This window comes from Octodon degus, unplaced genomic scaffold (genome assembly GCF_000260255.1).
Source record: "Octodon degus isolate 3935 unplaced genomic scaffold, OctDeg1.0 scaffold00165, whole genome shotgun sequence".
In the NCBI taxonomy this organism is placed as follows: domain Eukaryota; kingdom Metazoa; phylum Chordata; class Mammalia; order Rodentia; family Octodontidae; genus Octodon; species Octodon degus.
The window spans coordinates 4549143-4565762 of NW_004524741.1; the positions used below are offsets into that span (position 1 = coordinate 4549143).

A 16620-nucleotide genomic window follows, 5' to 3' on the forward strand; every position below is an offset into this window, starting at 1 on the left:
CTTCCTCCTCTTCCTCCTCTTCCTCCTCTTCCTCTTCCTCTTCCTCTTCCTCTTCTTTCTTTTTCTTTTATGTATTTGGTACAGGGTCTCACTCTACAGCTCAGACTCATAGTGATCCTCCTGTTTTCACCCTCCGCAGCACTGGGATTACAGGCATGTGCCACCATGCCTGGACTCCTTCACCTGCTCAGCAGGCCCTGGGGGCAGGGCCAGCAGGGCATGTGGGACCAGGGATCAAACCCTGGTCCCTGTACTTGCCAAAACAAGCCCTTAGTCCCTTGAACCATCTTTCCGGCCCTTGGATTTCTTTTGGAATATGAATTTTATGTTACAAGTGAACAGACTGTGCCCATTCACTTTCTTCTCAACAATTATGGCAGCTTTATTTCTTTGCATCATTTTTAGCACTGTATACTATTTATAAAATATTTGTTAATTTTATATGTAAAGTTAAATGGAAGTTTAGATCTGCACTTCTTTGATTGCTAATATTGAGCAGTTTTTATGTAAATAATGGTAGTTGTATTTTTTCTTACTGAATTGCAATTTTATAACATTTTGCTATTTTCTCTGGATAATTCAATTTTTATATTAATAACTTGTGAAAACTTATATAGTGAGAAATTCAATCTTTCAGATATCAATTGTGTTGCAAAAGCTTTTTTGGCTATTTTTTTATCAGCTTATCAAGAAAAGTTTTTTATTGCTGCTGCTTTGATCTAAGCATTTTAAATTTTCAGTTTGATTAATTATTCTATATTTTGCCCTTAAACCTTTGGTACATAGGATAAATTTCTCCAGCCATATATTATTTAAGTACCTGCCTATTTTAAAGCATATTAATGATTTCAATGAAAAATGTCATGTCTTGGATTTATTTTGGTACAGGATGAGATCAAGTTCTGTCTTAGCTACTTTTTCTAGGTAGCTAAATATTATCACAGTGCAGGACTGGTCATGTTTGTCCTTGCTGGTAATTCATGATTGAAGAATAACACTCTTAAATGGCTTAAAATATATAAAAGTGAATGAAATATTTATTGAGAACTTGAAAAATGTATATTCTCTAGTCTTTGAGGATACAAAATAGAGTCCCTGAACTATATTCCTCTGAGTTGTGTTTTTTTCTACCCTCTCCTAGTAAGGTTATCAGCATTTCAGAGACCACTGGAACAAACTTGCAGTGAGTGAACTGGTGGTCTTAGTGTTGTAGCTGGTGTCTACAAATGTGACCCCTTTGCTTTCCAGTTCTACTTTTTACAGGATGATACCGAGCACATGTTTTTAACATTCTGAGTTGCTCCTTCTGAGTTGTGTCTCAGTAAAAGCAAGAACTATAAACAAGAACAACATGATCCCTTCTTGTAAGGTATTTGTCATCTTATGTATTTTTCTCTTACCTTTGTAACTGTGTCCATTTAAGTCTAGGAACACTGTACCAGCTATCATCTTATAATACATTAAGCATCCTTACTATAGCTCTGTTTTGTCAAAGTATAAGAACCTTGAATTAAATGTAATTTTTTATTCATTCATAGCTATGCCTGCCTCTCTGTCTATCTCTTTGTATTTTACCTGAGATTGAAAATAGCTAAATCTAGGGCCAGGGAGATAGTTCAGTAGAATAAGTGTCTGCCTGAAAAACACAAGGTCCTGAGTTTTATCCCTGGTGCTGGAAAAAAAAAGGAAAGAAAATAGATAAATCTAATAGTAATAAGCAAGTTCCTGTACAGTCTGCCACAGGAAATATAAGCATTCAGACTTCATAATAATCATGAAGACAATGCACATAAAGTACTTCCTCATGTTCACTTGGTTTTAGATATGGGGAATGTTGACATTGCTCAGAATGATTTTGGCCCATTATTAATCTGATGATATATTCCTTAATTGATCCTCATCTTTTATGTCTTTTTAAAACTTTCTTTTGTGGCTCTTTTGTTATTTTACCCACCATCATAAAAAATTCACTGATATTTAAATTTTATTTCACTTTATCTTTTTTAAAAAATTTAATTTTTTAAAGAGAATACAAATTAGAATTAAAACAAAAAATTAAAAGTGATACAAAATTTCACTTAACAAAGAAATATGAATTTCATAGGATTTGTTGTAATACATAGTGCTGTCTTCTAATCAGCTGTTTGTATTACCAGATACATGCATGTAAAATTGGAAGAAAGAAAAAAAAGAAAGAAATATATAAGAAATTAAGAAGAGGAAATGTATATATCTCTTCCAGAAAGGACATTATATGAACTCAAAATAATAATTGGAAAGAGAAAAAAGGGCAATAAATCATAAACTATCCCAGAAAGATATGGTCAGTCTGTTTTAAGCAACTGCTACAGTGAATGAGGTGGAAAAACAAAACTACACATTACGTTAGAGCAAAAGATCAGAAAAGATGTGGAGGTCAAGACAGCCCACTTTATTTTATTGATTGATTGTATTTTAGGGAAGGGTCTACAGGGTGTTCAGGGTCTCACTACTAGATTGGACTCATAATGATCCTCCTGTTTACAGCCTCCTAAGAGCTGGGATTACAGGCACACACCACCAGGCCCAGTCTCAATTACCATCTCAGTGTGCACCAGGGACAGGGCCGGCGCAGCAGGCGGGGGATCAAACCCTTCACCCCTGAGCTTGCTTACAGGTGCTTTAATCTGCTGAACTATTTGGCCAGCCCTCTGACAGTCCATTGTTAAATAGCTTATACTTAGAGCAAGAATTTTGTTTTGAGGTCTAGAATGACTTGTGACTAAAGAAGAAATAAACAGGGTTTATTTTTATATATTCTAAAATTCAATACAAATGTGGTTAGATCTAATTAGGTAATTTTGGAGGGGAGAGGGAAAGAGAAGTTTCATAGCTTTACAAAACAGTAAAGAACCACAAATATGGAGTAACTAGAGTCATAAGACATAGATGGATGGTCTTTCGTATACTGTAAGGAATAAAGTGCTTCTTTTGCTTCTTTGGCATAATTCTCCTTTTTGTAAATTTAATGCTTTTAGGGTTTTTGCTTAAACTTCCAAACATGAGCAATTTAGGATAGATTTTGAGCTTCTGGGACTTGCAAATCAGCAGAACCCTGCCATAAGTATTCTGTGTGGTCTTTCTGAGAAGAATGCAGAGGCCAGCGAGGTGTACCCTTGCACTCTAGTGCCTAGGCTGGGCCTCATCAGCTGGCACTGTCACTCTGGATGCTGAGATACCCAGCAGGTCTGACATAAGGAAGGTCGATTGTCAAACGTCATGGAAAATGCAGGGTCCTTGCACGTTGTCCAAATCCTCTACATACTTAAATCAACAGAAGAGGAGGGTACACACGAAGGATGAGTCATTGAAACATATGAGTTGAAGTCTCAGATGACCTGGTGCTTATACACATATCTTCTCCCGACAGCTGCTTTTATCGGCTTCTTCAGAGAAGATAGAAAGCCCCTATAATGCACCTGGAGGCTGTGCCAAATGGATGAAATTCTGGCCGAAGCAGGAAGGAGAAACATGCTCCCCACCTGGCATTTGGCTTAGGGGTGAAGTTTGATGACCATCATATGTCTCCTGTCACATGTTTATCCTTTTTATACAGGGACTAACAGACTTACCTATCAATCCCAGAATCCATTTCAACCTTCTTAAAATATATGCGAATTATCAGGGTATTTAAAAAAGTCCTTCCCATGAAATTTATTTCTAATCTGCTCTTACATTCAGAAAACAATTTCAAGTATTTTGTAGGTATTGAGCATCTTTTGTAGATGTGTTTCTCAAATTAACCTGAAGTCTCTATTTCTTTGACTGTCAGGATAACCTTCGATAACTTTAGACTTGAATGCCAATAGATTTGTGTGAACTAGGAGGATGGTTGTTATATAAAAAATAAATAGTACTTCCATGGAAGAGCTCCCTCAACACAAAGAAGAATGTGCCTGGTCTGTCTTCTAATTTTGGTGACACTTATTTGGAGGTTTTGCCTGATTCTGTGACAGTAGATAAGCCAGAAAACATTGGAATGAGCTTTGGTCTCTAATATGCTTTTTAAGATAAGAGAACTAAAGTAAATCACAAGACTTACTATGAGACACAGGATTGCAAAGCTCTGAGTGTAGGTATGGCTTCAGGGATAATTGGTTTCAGATTAATGCATAAGAGATTGAATGATGTTTCTCTGTGATTTTATGCCACATGATCCTTCAGTACTTTTAATGCATCATTCCCTTAGGTATTTTCTTTCAAATTTAAGTAGCAGATGCATGCAAACTAATTAGTCATAACAGTGGTAGAACAGGGCCAGCCAAATAGCTCAGTGGATTAAAGCACCTGCAATCAGATGCAGGGACAAGGGGTTTGATCCCCTGGCCTGCCATGCCGGTCCTGCCCCTGGGGCACGATGAGATGGTGCTTGAGACTGGGTGTAGTGGTGCATGCCTGTAATCCCAGGGCTTGGGAGGCGGTAAACAGGCGGATTACTATGAGTCCAATCTAGTAGTAAGACCCTGAACCCCTGTAGACCCTTCCCTAAAAATACAGAAAAAAAAAAGGTAGAACAACATTGGTCTTGAAAATGTGAGAAGAAAAAATGGAAGCAATATTTGGAGGCATCTTCCACTAGAAGAGGCATCCTTCTTACGGAGAACAAAATAGTAGCAATGCGGGAGCAGCATAGCAGCACTAAGCTCAGATGCCACATGATATTATATATCTATTTTTAGAAGTAAGCAAATGACTTTCTTTCTTTCTTTTTTCTTTTTTGGTAGAACCAGGGATGGAACTCAGGCCCTTGAGCTTGCCAGGGAAGCACTTATTCCGTCAAGCCATCTCCCTGGCCCCACAAATGACTTTCTTATTAGTTCAGCTCAAGTTGCTCTTGAGGCAAAATACTCCTTTAAGTAAGGTATTTAATTTTTAAAAGTGTAAATGGACCAGAATGTAATGGTGTTTATCGAATACAGAATATACAGTTACAAATTATCTGTGATGAATATGGACATAATACATACCTAAAATGTACCAGTAAAGTTGGGTTCTTGAAAAGACAAAAATAAAACATCCCCTAAATACAGAATAGACAACAAGCAGTAGAGGAAATTATTTTATTGAATTAGCTAAAAGAAAAGGTAGAAATCACTTAGCTATGATTATGAAAAATTCCACAAAGTAAAGTTTAAACTATTGTAAATTTATACTTATAGATCAGTATTTGCAAGCTTACAGATTTATTAGAGTCATGCACTGAGAACTAAACTTGTTATTTTTCTAACTCTCCAGTCTAAGTGCGGAGGTTCGCTATCTTGCTTGTAGAGAAATAAGCTTGATTCTTAAGCGTGGTTTTCTATCTGTGCTGTGTGAAGCATGGCTGGGCTCTTGGGATGAGCCCCTTCTTGGCCCCATCAGAATGAGGCCTTCACCACTCGGCCCTTCAGAGGCTGTGGTGGTCGGTTGTTGTGCAGTACGGGGACAGCTTTCTCACCTTCGGCACTTGAGAGAAGGCTGCGGAACTGTGCCAGCTGGAAGGATGCAATATTTAAAGAATTAAAAACTGTTAAAGTCCCAGAAAACATTGGAGTTCCAGTATAATCGATGCACGGATATTTAGAAAACTGAGTGGAAGATTGCATTAGCTTCACCAACAGGAAGGAACCATCACATTCCTTTGAGTTAAGGATTGTGCTTAAGTTATTGATGATTAACTGGTCTAAAAAACCATTTTTATCACTTTGCAGTGTGGGTACTTTGGGTAAGTAATGACAAGATTTGTGCCTCACTTTTTACTTCATTGCGTTGTGAAGATTAAATGTGCTAATACACAATGTATGCTCAATGTCACTTACCCAAGGGCCTCAGAGTTTGCCCTGAATGTTCGTTACGAGAATTGGCTCACAAAACACATGCAAGATGCCTAACAGAAATAGTAGTTTGATCAATGATAATTAAGTTTTCACTATAAAGAATAATTAATCTGATATTTTGATGTATATTTAAACATTTACATTTGAAAAAAAGCACCCAGTTATAAGGTATGCCAGTTGAGAGCTCCTTTTCCTTAAAGTCTTGTGAATCTATCAGGGACAATTCTCCCTTTGTTTCTGAAATTCCTGAGACAGTTAACAAGGTTAGATTCTTCCTTATTAAGGACAAGTGGGAGTTAAGAATCTCATGCTTTTTTTTCCCTTGTCTTACTTGTTTTCCTTCCTTCTATTCTTTTGCTTTTTTTCCCCCCTTCTTTTTCTTTAGCAATACTGATTAAACCCAGGGTCTTCAACTGAGCTACATCACCAGCCACCCTCTAATTTTTAATTTTGAGATATAGTCTCATCAAGGCTGGGCTGGAACTTGCCATTCTCCTGTCTACCAGAATGCAGGAATTACACATACGTGTCACCATGCCTGGTTCCCTGCTATTATTTTTTGCATAAAAATTAAATGAACAGTATTATATTACACTCTTTGGGGCATGCCTCAATAGATTTATGCCAGGAAAGAGCCTTTTATAGTTGGAAGGGAAAAAAGTTTCTCAAAAGCCTGACTGAGATAATGATATTCCCTACTGACTCTGTCAGTGGAGGTGATGACCCTGTGTTGCGCCCCACATCTCCCTCCTTCGCCCCTGTACCTGTTCTTTGCTGATGCTGATGATCTCTTTACAGATGATCCAGGTTACGCTTTCATGGAGAGGAGGATGAGTCAGAGAGCCAAAATAGGTATAGTAATCCAGGGACGAGGGAAGAAGAGTGGAGGGGTCAAAGTTTTTGAATGGGGCTTTTTTGTCCTGAGAAAATAGAAGTATAAATAATTAAAAATCAACACTTGCTTTCAATAAACCTCAACTTTTTCTTGTCTTTTTAAAAAAATATTTTAAAGAGAATATGATAATAATTGCTAAGACATTAGAAACGGTACACATTTAGAAGAACAAGATGAGAGGCATTCAACCATGGCTCTTGTATTACACATTGCTGTCCTTGATGTAGTTCCTCAGGTCATAGATATCAACATACGGAGTTAGTCAAAGTAAAAAATCTAATTATTAACTGCTATTTTCAAAAACTGATGGAAATTATGAGCACAATCATCTTAGGCATCTGTATATATACTTGCATGATTTTTCCTATCTTTTTTCCTTTCCTTCATCTTCATTGTTTATTCCTCATGTTTAATTTCTTTCTGTTTTACTATATGTCTTCTGCCTTTCAGATTTTATTTATTCTTTCAGGTTCTTATACTAGGGAGACACTATGATATTTACAAATGTGGGTCTGATTTATTTGACTCATGAGTATAGCCTGTAGTTGTATCCACTGATCTATAGACTTCATCTGTTAATTTGAGCAACAGATTTGAGGATAAAAACAAATAATATAATAACCACTGTTAATTCTTGTTTTGAAGATCTGTAACATATGTATTGTTGCATGTTACTCTGTTTTGTTTTTGTTTCTGCTATTTGTATTTGCTTTTACTCTTGAAAATAAAATAAAAAAATAAAAAAATAAATCTATCCACAAAAAAGTTAAAATAACTAATTATAATGGAACAGAAGTATGAAGGAAAACATAGTTTCCCCCAAACTTTAATTTAATGGATGATATTGACACCCATCAATTAAAAACTTTGTCATGTACAGACATTTTTACAGTTTTTTTTTTTTTTTTTTTTTTTGGTGGAACCAGGGATTGAACTCAGGCCTTATGCTTGCCAGGGAAGTGCTTATTCCACTGAGTCATCTCCCTGGTCTATTTTCACAGTTTTAATGAGGGTAATGGTAAAAAAAAATTGAGAAATGTATCTGTCATTGTTGAAGTGAAAAGGTGATTTCAAACTGCCTGAAGATACAAGTGAACTTAATTTTATGACCTATGATAAAGTAATTATGCATGCTCATTGAAAGACTTTTATAGAAAAATCTAAGCATGAGTTAAAGTTTAACTGTGAGATTTGTCTTACTGAATGACTCCCTCATGGACATAACATCTCTGGACTTAAACATGGTCATTGTGATGATACAGTATCAAAGCCATCATTTTATTAAAAATAAAGAAATGTTTAAATTAAAAGAAAATAGAAGTATACATGTGTGCTTATGTCATCATTTCATGGCATAAAATACTTATATCAATATGTAATGGAAGAGAAAATAAGATCTCAAAAACTTATGCTATTTAGAGATCTTAGCTAAGGGTTTGACCTTTCTACTATATCTTATTCATAATTGGTGTGTTTGTGGATCCAGCCAACACAAAGAACAGATAAGGCAAATTTTGGCTAAGCAGTCTTCCTTTCTTCATTTGGTGGAAAATAAGCAAAGGTTAAAAATTCTTTTTTATAATCTGTATTCATGAAAGCTATTTAATATCTATATCTAATAAAAAATTTTGTTTCCTTAGGAATTATGCTAGATTCTGTTCTGGTGAAAAGATATTTCTTGACATGCTCACTGTTTGAGTTTTAGTCATATTTTCCCATGATTTCTGATTGGTTATTATTGCTGTAGAAAATGAACCATCTATTGTATAGAAATCTTATATGCACTTATGCTTTTTATATAATTCTTTTGATTTTTCCAGGTAGATGTAAGTTATTATATTATTTGAACCAGAATTTTCCTCTTAGGTTCTCCAGTATTTATCCTAAGATGCACCTCTATTATTTCTTCACTTTATTGCATTTCTTAGAACTTCAATTGCAACATTTAATTGTGGTGGTCACAGTTTTTGAATGAAATAGGATTGTTGCAGTTGTTTTACTATAAAGTTTTTCATGCTTAATTCAAGTTTCTAGGTAGCACCTTTTAATAAATAGAAGTTTTCATTTCTTTCATTTTATTTTACCTTCAAGAATGAGTATTGGATTTTCTCAAGTGCTTTATAATCTTTTAACAGTGTAACCATTTAACAATCACTTAAATGATATGGTTTTTCTTCTGTGTTGTTTCATGAATTATATTATGTTAAATGTAATGAATTACATTGGATATTCTATTACTGATTCTCCTCCTATTTATGGACCTAGCTCTACAAGTTTAGAAACATTGCCATACACTAATGAAATTGATTTACTATAATTAATCTTAAAATTTCCTTTAGCTATATTCATAAGAGACAATGATCTACAATTTTCCTTTTGTGGTGTTCTTACCTGATTTTGGTATTAAATTTCATTAAACTTAAGGGAAGTGTTCTGTTGGTATGCTCACACTTCAGTTGGATGCAGTTTTCAAACAAGGTTTAATGACTAAATAACCTCCTTTTGTACTTGCAAACTCATACAAAAATGAAAGCAAAACAAATTCCTGAATCTGAGAGTTTCTCAGAAATAGGCAGTGTCTGTATACTACATTGATTTTTCAGGTTGGTGAGTTTTACAACCAGTCTGAGTGCACCCCACTTGAAGCATCTGATTGAGTGATTTTCATACTGTTGTGGATTATTGCTCTTAGAATTAAACTACCTTGTTTAGTTCATTTACCTTAGTTTTAACTTCACTTATGGCATCGAGTACTTTCTGCAGCTTTGAGTTGGCCTGACCAACCTGGAGATTAAAAAAAGTACTGTTAAACACATACTTGTACAGGGCTAGATCTTAGGTTTTAAAAATTAACAACAGTAACTGAAAATAGGTGAGGTACTACTCTGGGACACAGGATTTTAGGTGTGTGTTTTTGTAGACCCTTATATCTTCATTGTTTATATGGTTAACCATGGGTAAAGTAACAAATAAAATGCTTGACTGGAATTTAATTATAGACAAGATGTTCAAAGATAAATAAAAAATGTATAAATTGAGTGAAATTATAATATAAAAGCCAAAACACTTCATTTTAGTCTTTTCTATTACTTATACTTAGCATATTTGTCATATCTGAGTGCTCAATAAGAGCTAGGTGATCACTGTAATCCCAAAAGTGATTTAACTGCTCAATCATACTCAATTTATTTCATCCATTCATTTTTATTTTTATGTTTTAAAGAGAGTACAAATTAGAATTAAAGCAGAAAAAAATTACAAGTAATACAGAATTTCACTTAAGAAAATAATACGAGTTTCAGTATTTGTTGTAATACATCATGTTGTCTTCCAACCAGCTACTCATATTACCAGACATATGCATGTAAAATTGAAGAAGAAAAAAAGATAAATGTATAATAAAGTAAGAGGAGAAAAAGTGCAAGCAAGTGAAAAAAGGAGACGAAAACAAATTATTATCTGCTCCTTTCCATAGGTCAGCAGAAATGCACAGTACAGTTGTCTAAACCATCCTGCTTACATATGTAGATAAATCTGTTTCCCCCACCCCCTCTCTCCTGTCCTTCTCAGCTCAGGAACTCTTTCCTTTTGAATAAATGCATTCCCTTTTCCCAGTATCTATTGTACCTTTAGGTTCCATTTTCTCTTTCAGGTTCTCACACTAAGGAAATAATACAATGTTTGCACATGCAATCATACTTATTTTAATAATTGTTTTCTTAGATAACTTTTCAAGGATTCTTTGGTAGAGGATTTAAGCATCAACTATCATTTAAAAAATCAATTAAACTTTATGGGAAAGATCTCTTAATTTTTCTTTCCTGATGAAATATTAAATTCTTAAACTCCTGAGTCTGAAGTGAGAAATTTAGAGAAAAGGGAATTTGGAAAAATTGGAAAGTAGAAGCTCCTTTTTTCCTGTGACAATTTTCCTTCCACCCCTACTTGAACAATTGTTTTGTCAAGACAGAAAAGCATAGGCACAAGGCAACAAAGAGTGAAGAAAAGTTTTCTTTAGGCATAAAAAAAGGATGGGGACCTTAAGTAGGATGGGAACTTTCCAAAGAGAAAACTTCAAATGTCTTTTGCCTTACATTATGTTCTTGTGAGGTCAGGTTGCTAAGCAGTCACATTAGCTGTTCTCCATCAGGATCTGTAACTCACCTTCATCAAAACACCAATAATTGCTATCCCATCAGGCTTTGAGATGGCATCAGCCACACTGGAATACTTTGCCGAGTTCCAGTGAACTATGTGGAGCTAAAAACAATAATATAGTTTGTCATTTATGTGAGGATAGGAATAAAAGATAAGTAACAGCAATTTGTTAATGTATGACAATGTCTACGTTCCACTCTTAAAACGGGGGATCTGTATGCTGAGTAGTGTAAACAGACCACACTGTTAACACCAATGAGTAAAATTTCTTTTCCTACAGTGTCATGAATTATTTAATATTATTCCTTTAAAAATATCTCTTTTGGTATTAAAATAGCAGGAACTCTGAGTGATTACATTTAGGACAAAAGCTGAAATGATTTTCTGCCTCTTGAGGTAAATCATTCCTTTACAGGAAGGAGCTCTTGGACTTCTTGGGAGCCTGAGGCGTTTCAGTGCCCTTCTCAGGCATCTCTCAAACCAAAACCTGTAGCCTGAATGGTCTGTGAAACTCTAGACTTGCATATCCAAGGATGTCTGTGTATCTTTTTGATTTTCTTTTGATGCTCCATATGGATACCTCAAACTTAATGCGGCCAAAATAGAACAGCTGATTTGTACCTCTAAATCTGTTTCATTTTATTTTTTCAGGAGAAGATAACATTATACATTTAATTGCTCAACCAAAAAGTAATTCCATACTTGTCATCAGTTTCTTACTTTCAGCAACTGCATCTCAAATTAGATCTCACTTGTTCAGAATGTTCAGTGTTTGCATTAAGTACCGATTGTCTCTGGAATTTCCTTCTCCATAATCTTTGAATAGAAGACCTTTGTCTGTAATTAGGTTTAACTCAAGTACTATTCTTCAAAGATTCTTTATTTGATCTCCCATTATAAAATGACCACCATAAATAAAATCAAGTCTTTCGTTATCCCTTATCTGATTTTTTCTTTTGGTAGCAAGAATCAAACTCAGAGCATCATGCTTGGCTGGCAGGCAGGTGCCATGCTGCTGAGCTATATCCCCAGCCCTCCAATTTTCTTTTTACTTCCATCCCTCACTTTTGCTTCCCTTTCCTTTCTCTGCCTTTTTCATTTCCTCCTTCCTTCCTTTCTTCCATCTTTCCTTCTTCTTTGCTTCCTTACTTTTAAAGTTTTCTTTTACTTATCAAACTCAAGTTCTAAAAGCAAATTTTCCTATAAACAGTATCTAGCTTATTGTAAGTTCTCAGGAAATATTTGCTGAACGAAAAAAAAATAAAGATTAGAAAACCATTTCAAGAGATCACTTGCAGTAGAAATATCACTCACTGTAACATCCTCTGTGCATAGCAGTCTCATATCTGTCCTTACTCTTAATTGATTATTCCTACATCCATATCACCATGGTGCTTTATGAATGGTCTTATTGCCACTTGCCACTATATTTAGTTACAATCTTTTATGCATACACTGTCTTGCTTGAGAAGGGCTTGCCTGTGTGCTAACTATAGAAATGTAATCAAGTATTTACAATGTGAAAAGAATAGGTCTAGGTGTGCCTTATGAGCGCACATTCCATTTTATCAGTAGTTGTGTGAGGTAGATAGTCATGTTGTCTTGGTTCTACTGATGAGAAGATTAGGACAAAGAATGATTTTGCTCAAACTTACAAGGCCAGAAAGTGGCAGGCGTTTGATTAAATCTTGAAAGTGGGAAGAGGAGCCTGCATTCGTAACCGCTGCACTGCCTCTCAACCTGTCACAAGGTATGTGCTGCATATAGGGTTACTAAACTACAACATGCTGAACTTTGTGTGCAAGTGTCTCTATACTAGCCCAGATTATTTTGATTTTTTCTCAATTTAGTTGAAAGAATAACTGGTTTCAGTTTCCTTTGCTACTACCAAGTATCCTTTCAAAAATGTGATACTAACGTAGGCTCATAGCACATTTAATTTTACTCTATTTACCTTCAATTTTGTTATGAAAGAATTGGGGAATAACATTTAATATATTTCTGCAGTGTTGAAAGATATTATTTAAAATTTACAATATAAACCACGTTATATTCACATACAATTCCCAAATCATCTATCAGAATAAAAAATGCACATATTTTATAAACTTTTTTAAAAAATGTATTTGGTACGGGGTTTCACTAGGCAGCTCAGGCTTGTGGTGATCTTTCTGTTTTCAGCCTTCCCAATGCTGGGATTGCAGGCATGTGCCACCATGCCAGGTCTCTGAAGCCAGCTCAGTGCCCTGGATGTGGGGCCAGTATGGCACGTGGTGCCCAGGATTGAACCCTGGTTCCTGCACTTACCTAAGCAGGTGCTTAGTGACCTTATAATTATCTATCAATAGAAACTGATTAAATAAATTCTCATTTATTTGAAATCCCATACAAACATCAGAAAAGATGGAATTAAGCCTTTTGATTTTAAAAAAATGGTCATTATAAATTGGTAGAAAAAACAGCAATTTTTGAAACTATATATTATAAAATTCATTTTACACATATAATATTAAAAAGCCAGCCCGCTTATGTGGGCAAACATGCACTATGTAGTCATATGTATAAAGAGTAAAATTTCTTCTCAATCTTCCATTGAGTTTGATGCACATGCATTTTTTTTTCAGATATACAGAATATATCTTGATACAGATCACAAACTTTCATGACAGGGGTGGTCAAGAAGGAGTAGAGTGGTGGGTTGCAGCCAGGGAACTTCAAACTCTGATCTATGTGCACCACCTCCCTGCGATCACGGCTGTCATTATAGTTGAGCCCTTTGCAGGGTCTTACTGAAGTATTCCTGGCTCTGATCATACTTCTGGAATGATTTGGTGTGCCCAAATTTGAAATGTAAGTAAAACTGGAATGGTAGCATCTGCATTTTAGAGTCAGAACTTTAAAAGAGAGCAGTGGTGTCCCTTAGAAGCCAGCAGCATATCAAGGTAAAAATTTTTTGATATATTTTTAAGAAAAAAGTAAATTTTGGATTCCAGAGTTCACATCCAAGTTCAGTTTCTTTCTACATGACAAATGTCCTGCTATTGCCAAGCATGGCATGTCTGTGTTTGATTTTAGTGGAGTTTGGGAGTTCCTTACGAAAACTGGAATAATGGTTTTTTTGGAGTCCTTATGATAGTGGTTTCCATAACAATAGAACTGCTTTGAGGGCACTGTCAGGGCGATTATCTTCTAGTTACTAAATTATGTTACCTCTGCAGCGTACTTGTCTCCATCCACCAGGTGCTCAGACCCATATTCATCTGTACTGCCCCAGTGAAAATGGAACTGCACGAGCTGATAGCTGTCAGAAAGAGGGCCACCTTTCAGCACTGGAACAAAAGGGAACTACTGTTAGACTGAAGATCATAAATTCCTGCTTCTCTTTGCACAAACCAACTCTAAATTATGTTGATTTCAAAGGAAAACCAGCAGCAGAGCTAAGTGTTTTATCTTGCTTTTGTCCCCTATATCCACAATGATGGCACTCTTCTGTATGATTCAGCCCTGACTGTAACACTGATAAGACCATGCATAAAACATATACAATTCCCAGCACCTGAGCCACAGTAGTACCTGTTTCCACTGCCAAGAAGGCATATTGCAAAGTGAGTGAATTATAGGATTAGAGGACTTTCTTTGAAATTCTGCAGTTTGCATGTTCCTTAATTGTTCTTTCAACAAAACTGCTTAGGTAATATCCATCAGAATCTATAGGAGTTTATTCTGAGCAACAATTACGCATTACAGACTCTATACTTAAGGAAAAAAAACAATGTTTCTTAACAGTTACACTGAGAAACCCTGACCAGGGAATGAGAGAAAGTGCCTGTGGGGCAGGGTCAGTGTTAAAAAGTTGACATCTTGTGATCTGCTGTTCCGGAAGTCTGTCCAAGCATGTTTATGTAAGCACACTAGATTTAATCTAGCATTAATGGAAGACTGAGATCCAAATGCACCTAAAATTTAGCCTCAGAAATTGTCATGTAATGACTGATTCAATGATGATGGATGAAAAGTTGACTACACAGCAGGCAGCGTGCCTGGCTCTGCGGTGTGAGCATTGCAGTCGTCCTCCTGTCTGTCCTTCCAACTGTGCTCACCACTTTCATGTCACCTAGAATGTACTTGCCCTTTCAGTTTTTGTCTTCATAGGGATTTACTCTCTAGGCCTTTTTGACTACTTATAGAGAGAAGGAAGCAAATATAAAGAACCTAACATAGAGGAAGAGATCCAGAAGTGTTATTAAATGGTGTAGGTACTTTAAAAAGACGAAGCTAGGGATTCCAAAACTATCTTTATCATTTGTGCACTTCCCGTAAGTCCACACCATTTCACTGGATAGCAGCACAAAGTATTCAAGATGGCTGTTGGTGTACTCTATGCTTCATTGTTTCAGTTTTCCTAGTAGATTTTAGGAAAAAAAAATATCAGAACTGTCTTTGGTCTCACCTGATTTATCGTCCTCAAAAGTCACATGGAAAGAATGTCCCACGTTGATAATTTCCTTGGCACCAGCTGGATTGTAGGAGACACTGATGGGCTTTAGAGAGGTGTCATGTTTGACCTCACTGGTTTTAATGTCAATGGGAGACTGGTTATTTCCATTGGCGATGGGGTACAGCTTGCTCCATTGAGCAGGACCTACCAGGACAAATGAACACATATAGTCAAAACTTTATTGACTGCTTGATTCCAAGTTCTAGGACTCTACCTGTTTGCTTGTTGGATTGTGATTTAACCAGTTGTCTTAAATGACATTGGGTTAATTGGACATTCTGTGTTTGAGTATATCTTTTTTTCTACACTGTACTGCAAAATGGTGTATCTGCCAACACCAGCAATATAAGCCTAATACACAGCCCAGAGGAGCAGACTGTATTGCACTAGCAATAGATTTATAAGATATATTATGAATGGATTTTGAAACATTTATGTCTCAAAGACCAACTGCTAAAATTTCTTACAAGGATATTGTAATTATTCAAACCAGGCAATCCAAACCATCAAACTGTGGCTGTGTTATTGTTTTAAGTACTTAACATATCTTGCATTGGGAAAGGCAATCAGCTACTCTTTTGATCTGTACAAAAAGAAATGCTCTTACCATTTGGGCCATCATATCCCCACTGTGAAGTTGCCATGGTCTTCTATTTAGTTTTCTTTTTCTGAAAACAGAAATAACACTTGGAGTAACTAACTGCAACTGTGCCTGCTGTAGATTCCCCACTCTATTGCTTGGGGTTTTTATAGAGATGTATCTGCCCTTAACAGGTTACTATTGCATCATCTCTGCATATCAGGAAGTATATATGTCTAAAAAAGGTATTATAAAAATGTTTACAAAAGTTAGTTGGGTTCCAATTGTTTTATTATACTATAAAAATATCAGAATTATAGATTTTATTAAACAACATCCCATTTCATGTTAGCAGAAGATATGAGTGAATATTGTCATATGAAATTCTTTGGATTTCTTAAATTAAAAGTACATTGTACACTTACAATCCAATTCTGTCTTTGCTACATAATTAAAGAATGCTAGCAAGATTAATTTGTTACAGAGATTAAATTTACACATTTACCAGATGATCTGAACTAGCAGCATAATATTAATTTATAATTAGATAATAAAATGACTATTTATAATGTGCATTAATAGTGGTACATTTCATAGACACATAAATTCTGCAGTTTGTGAGTTCATTAATTAT

The 16620-nt window shown here is 35.5% G+C and overlaps 1 protein-coding gene across 3 annotated transcripts; it reads right to left on the reverse strand.

The window, feature by feature from the left end:
• Nucleotides 1-5370: 5370 nt before the first annotated feature.
• Ca1 (carbonic anhydrase 1) lies at nucleotides 5371-16050 on the reverse strand. Of its 3 annotated transcripts, XM_004643091.2 has the most exons (7): nucleotides 16014-16050; nucleotides 15359-15550; nucleotides 14119-14237; nucleotides 10915-11010; nucleotides 9472-9534; nucleotides 6620-6775; nucleotides 5371-5513 (listed from the first exon to the last, which is right to left on the reverse strand). In XM_004643091.2, exons 1-7 carry the CDS (start codon nucleotides 16048-16050, stop codon nucleotides 5397-5399), a joined length of 780 nt encoding a protein of 259 aa, XP_004643148.1. In that variant the 3' UTR covers nucleotides 5371-5396. The 3 variants fall into 3 exon arrangements, with proteins under 3 accessions (XP_004643148.1, XP_012372790.1, XP_012372791.1); XM_012517336.2 differs by lacking the exon at nucleotides 15359-15550; XM_012517337.2 differs by lacking the exons at nucleotides 14119-14237; nucleotides 15359-15550 and having other exon boundaries at nucleotides 16014-16028.
• Nucleotides 16051-16620: the final 570 nt, after the last annotated feature.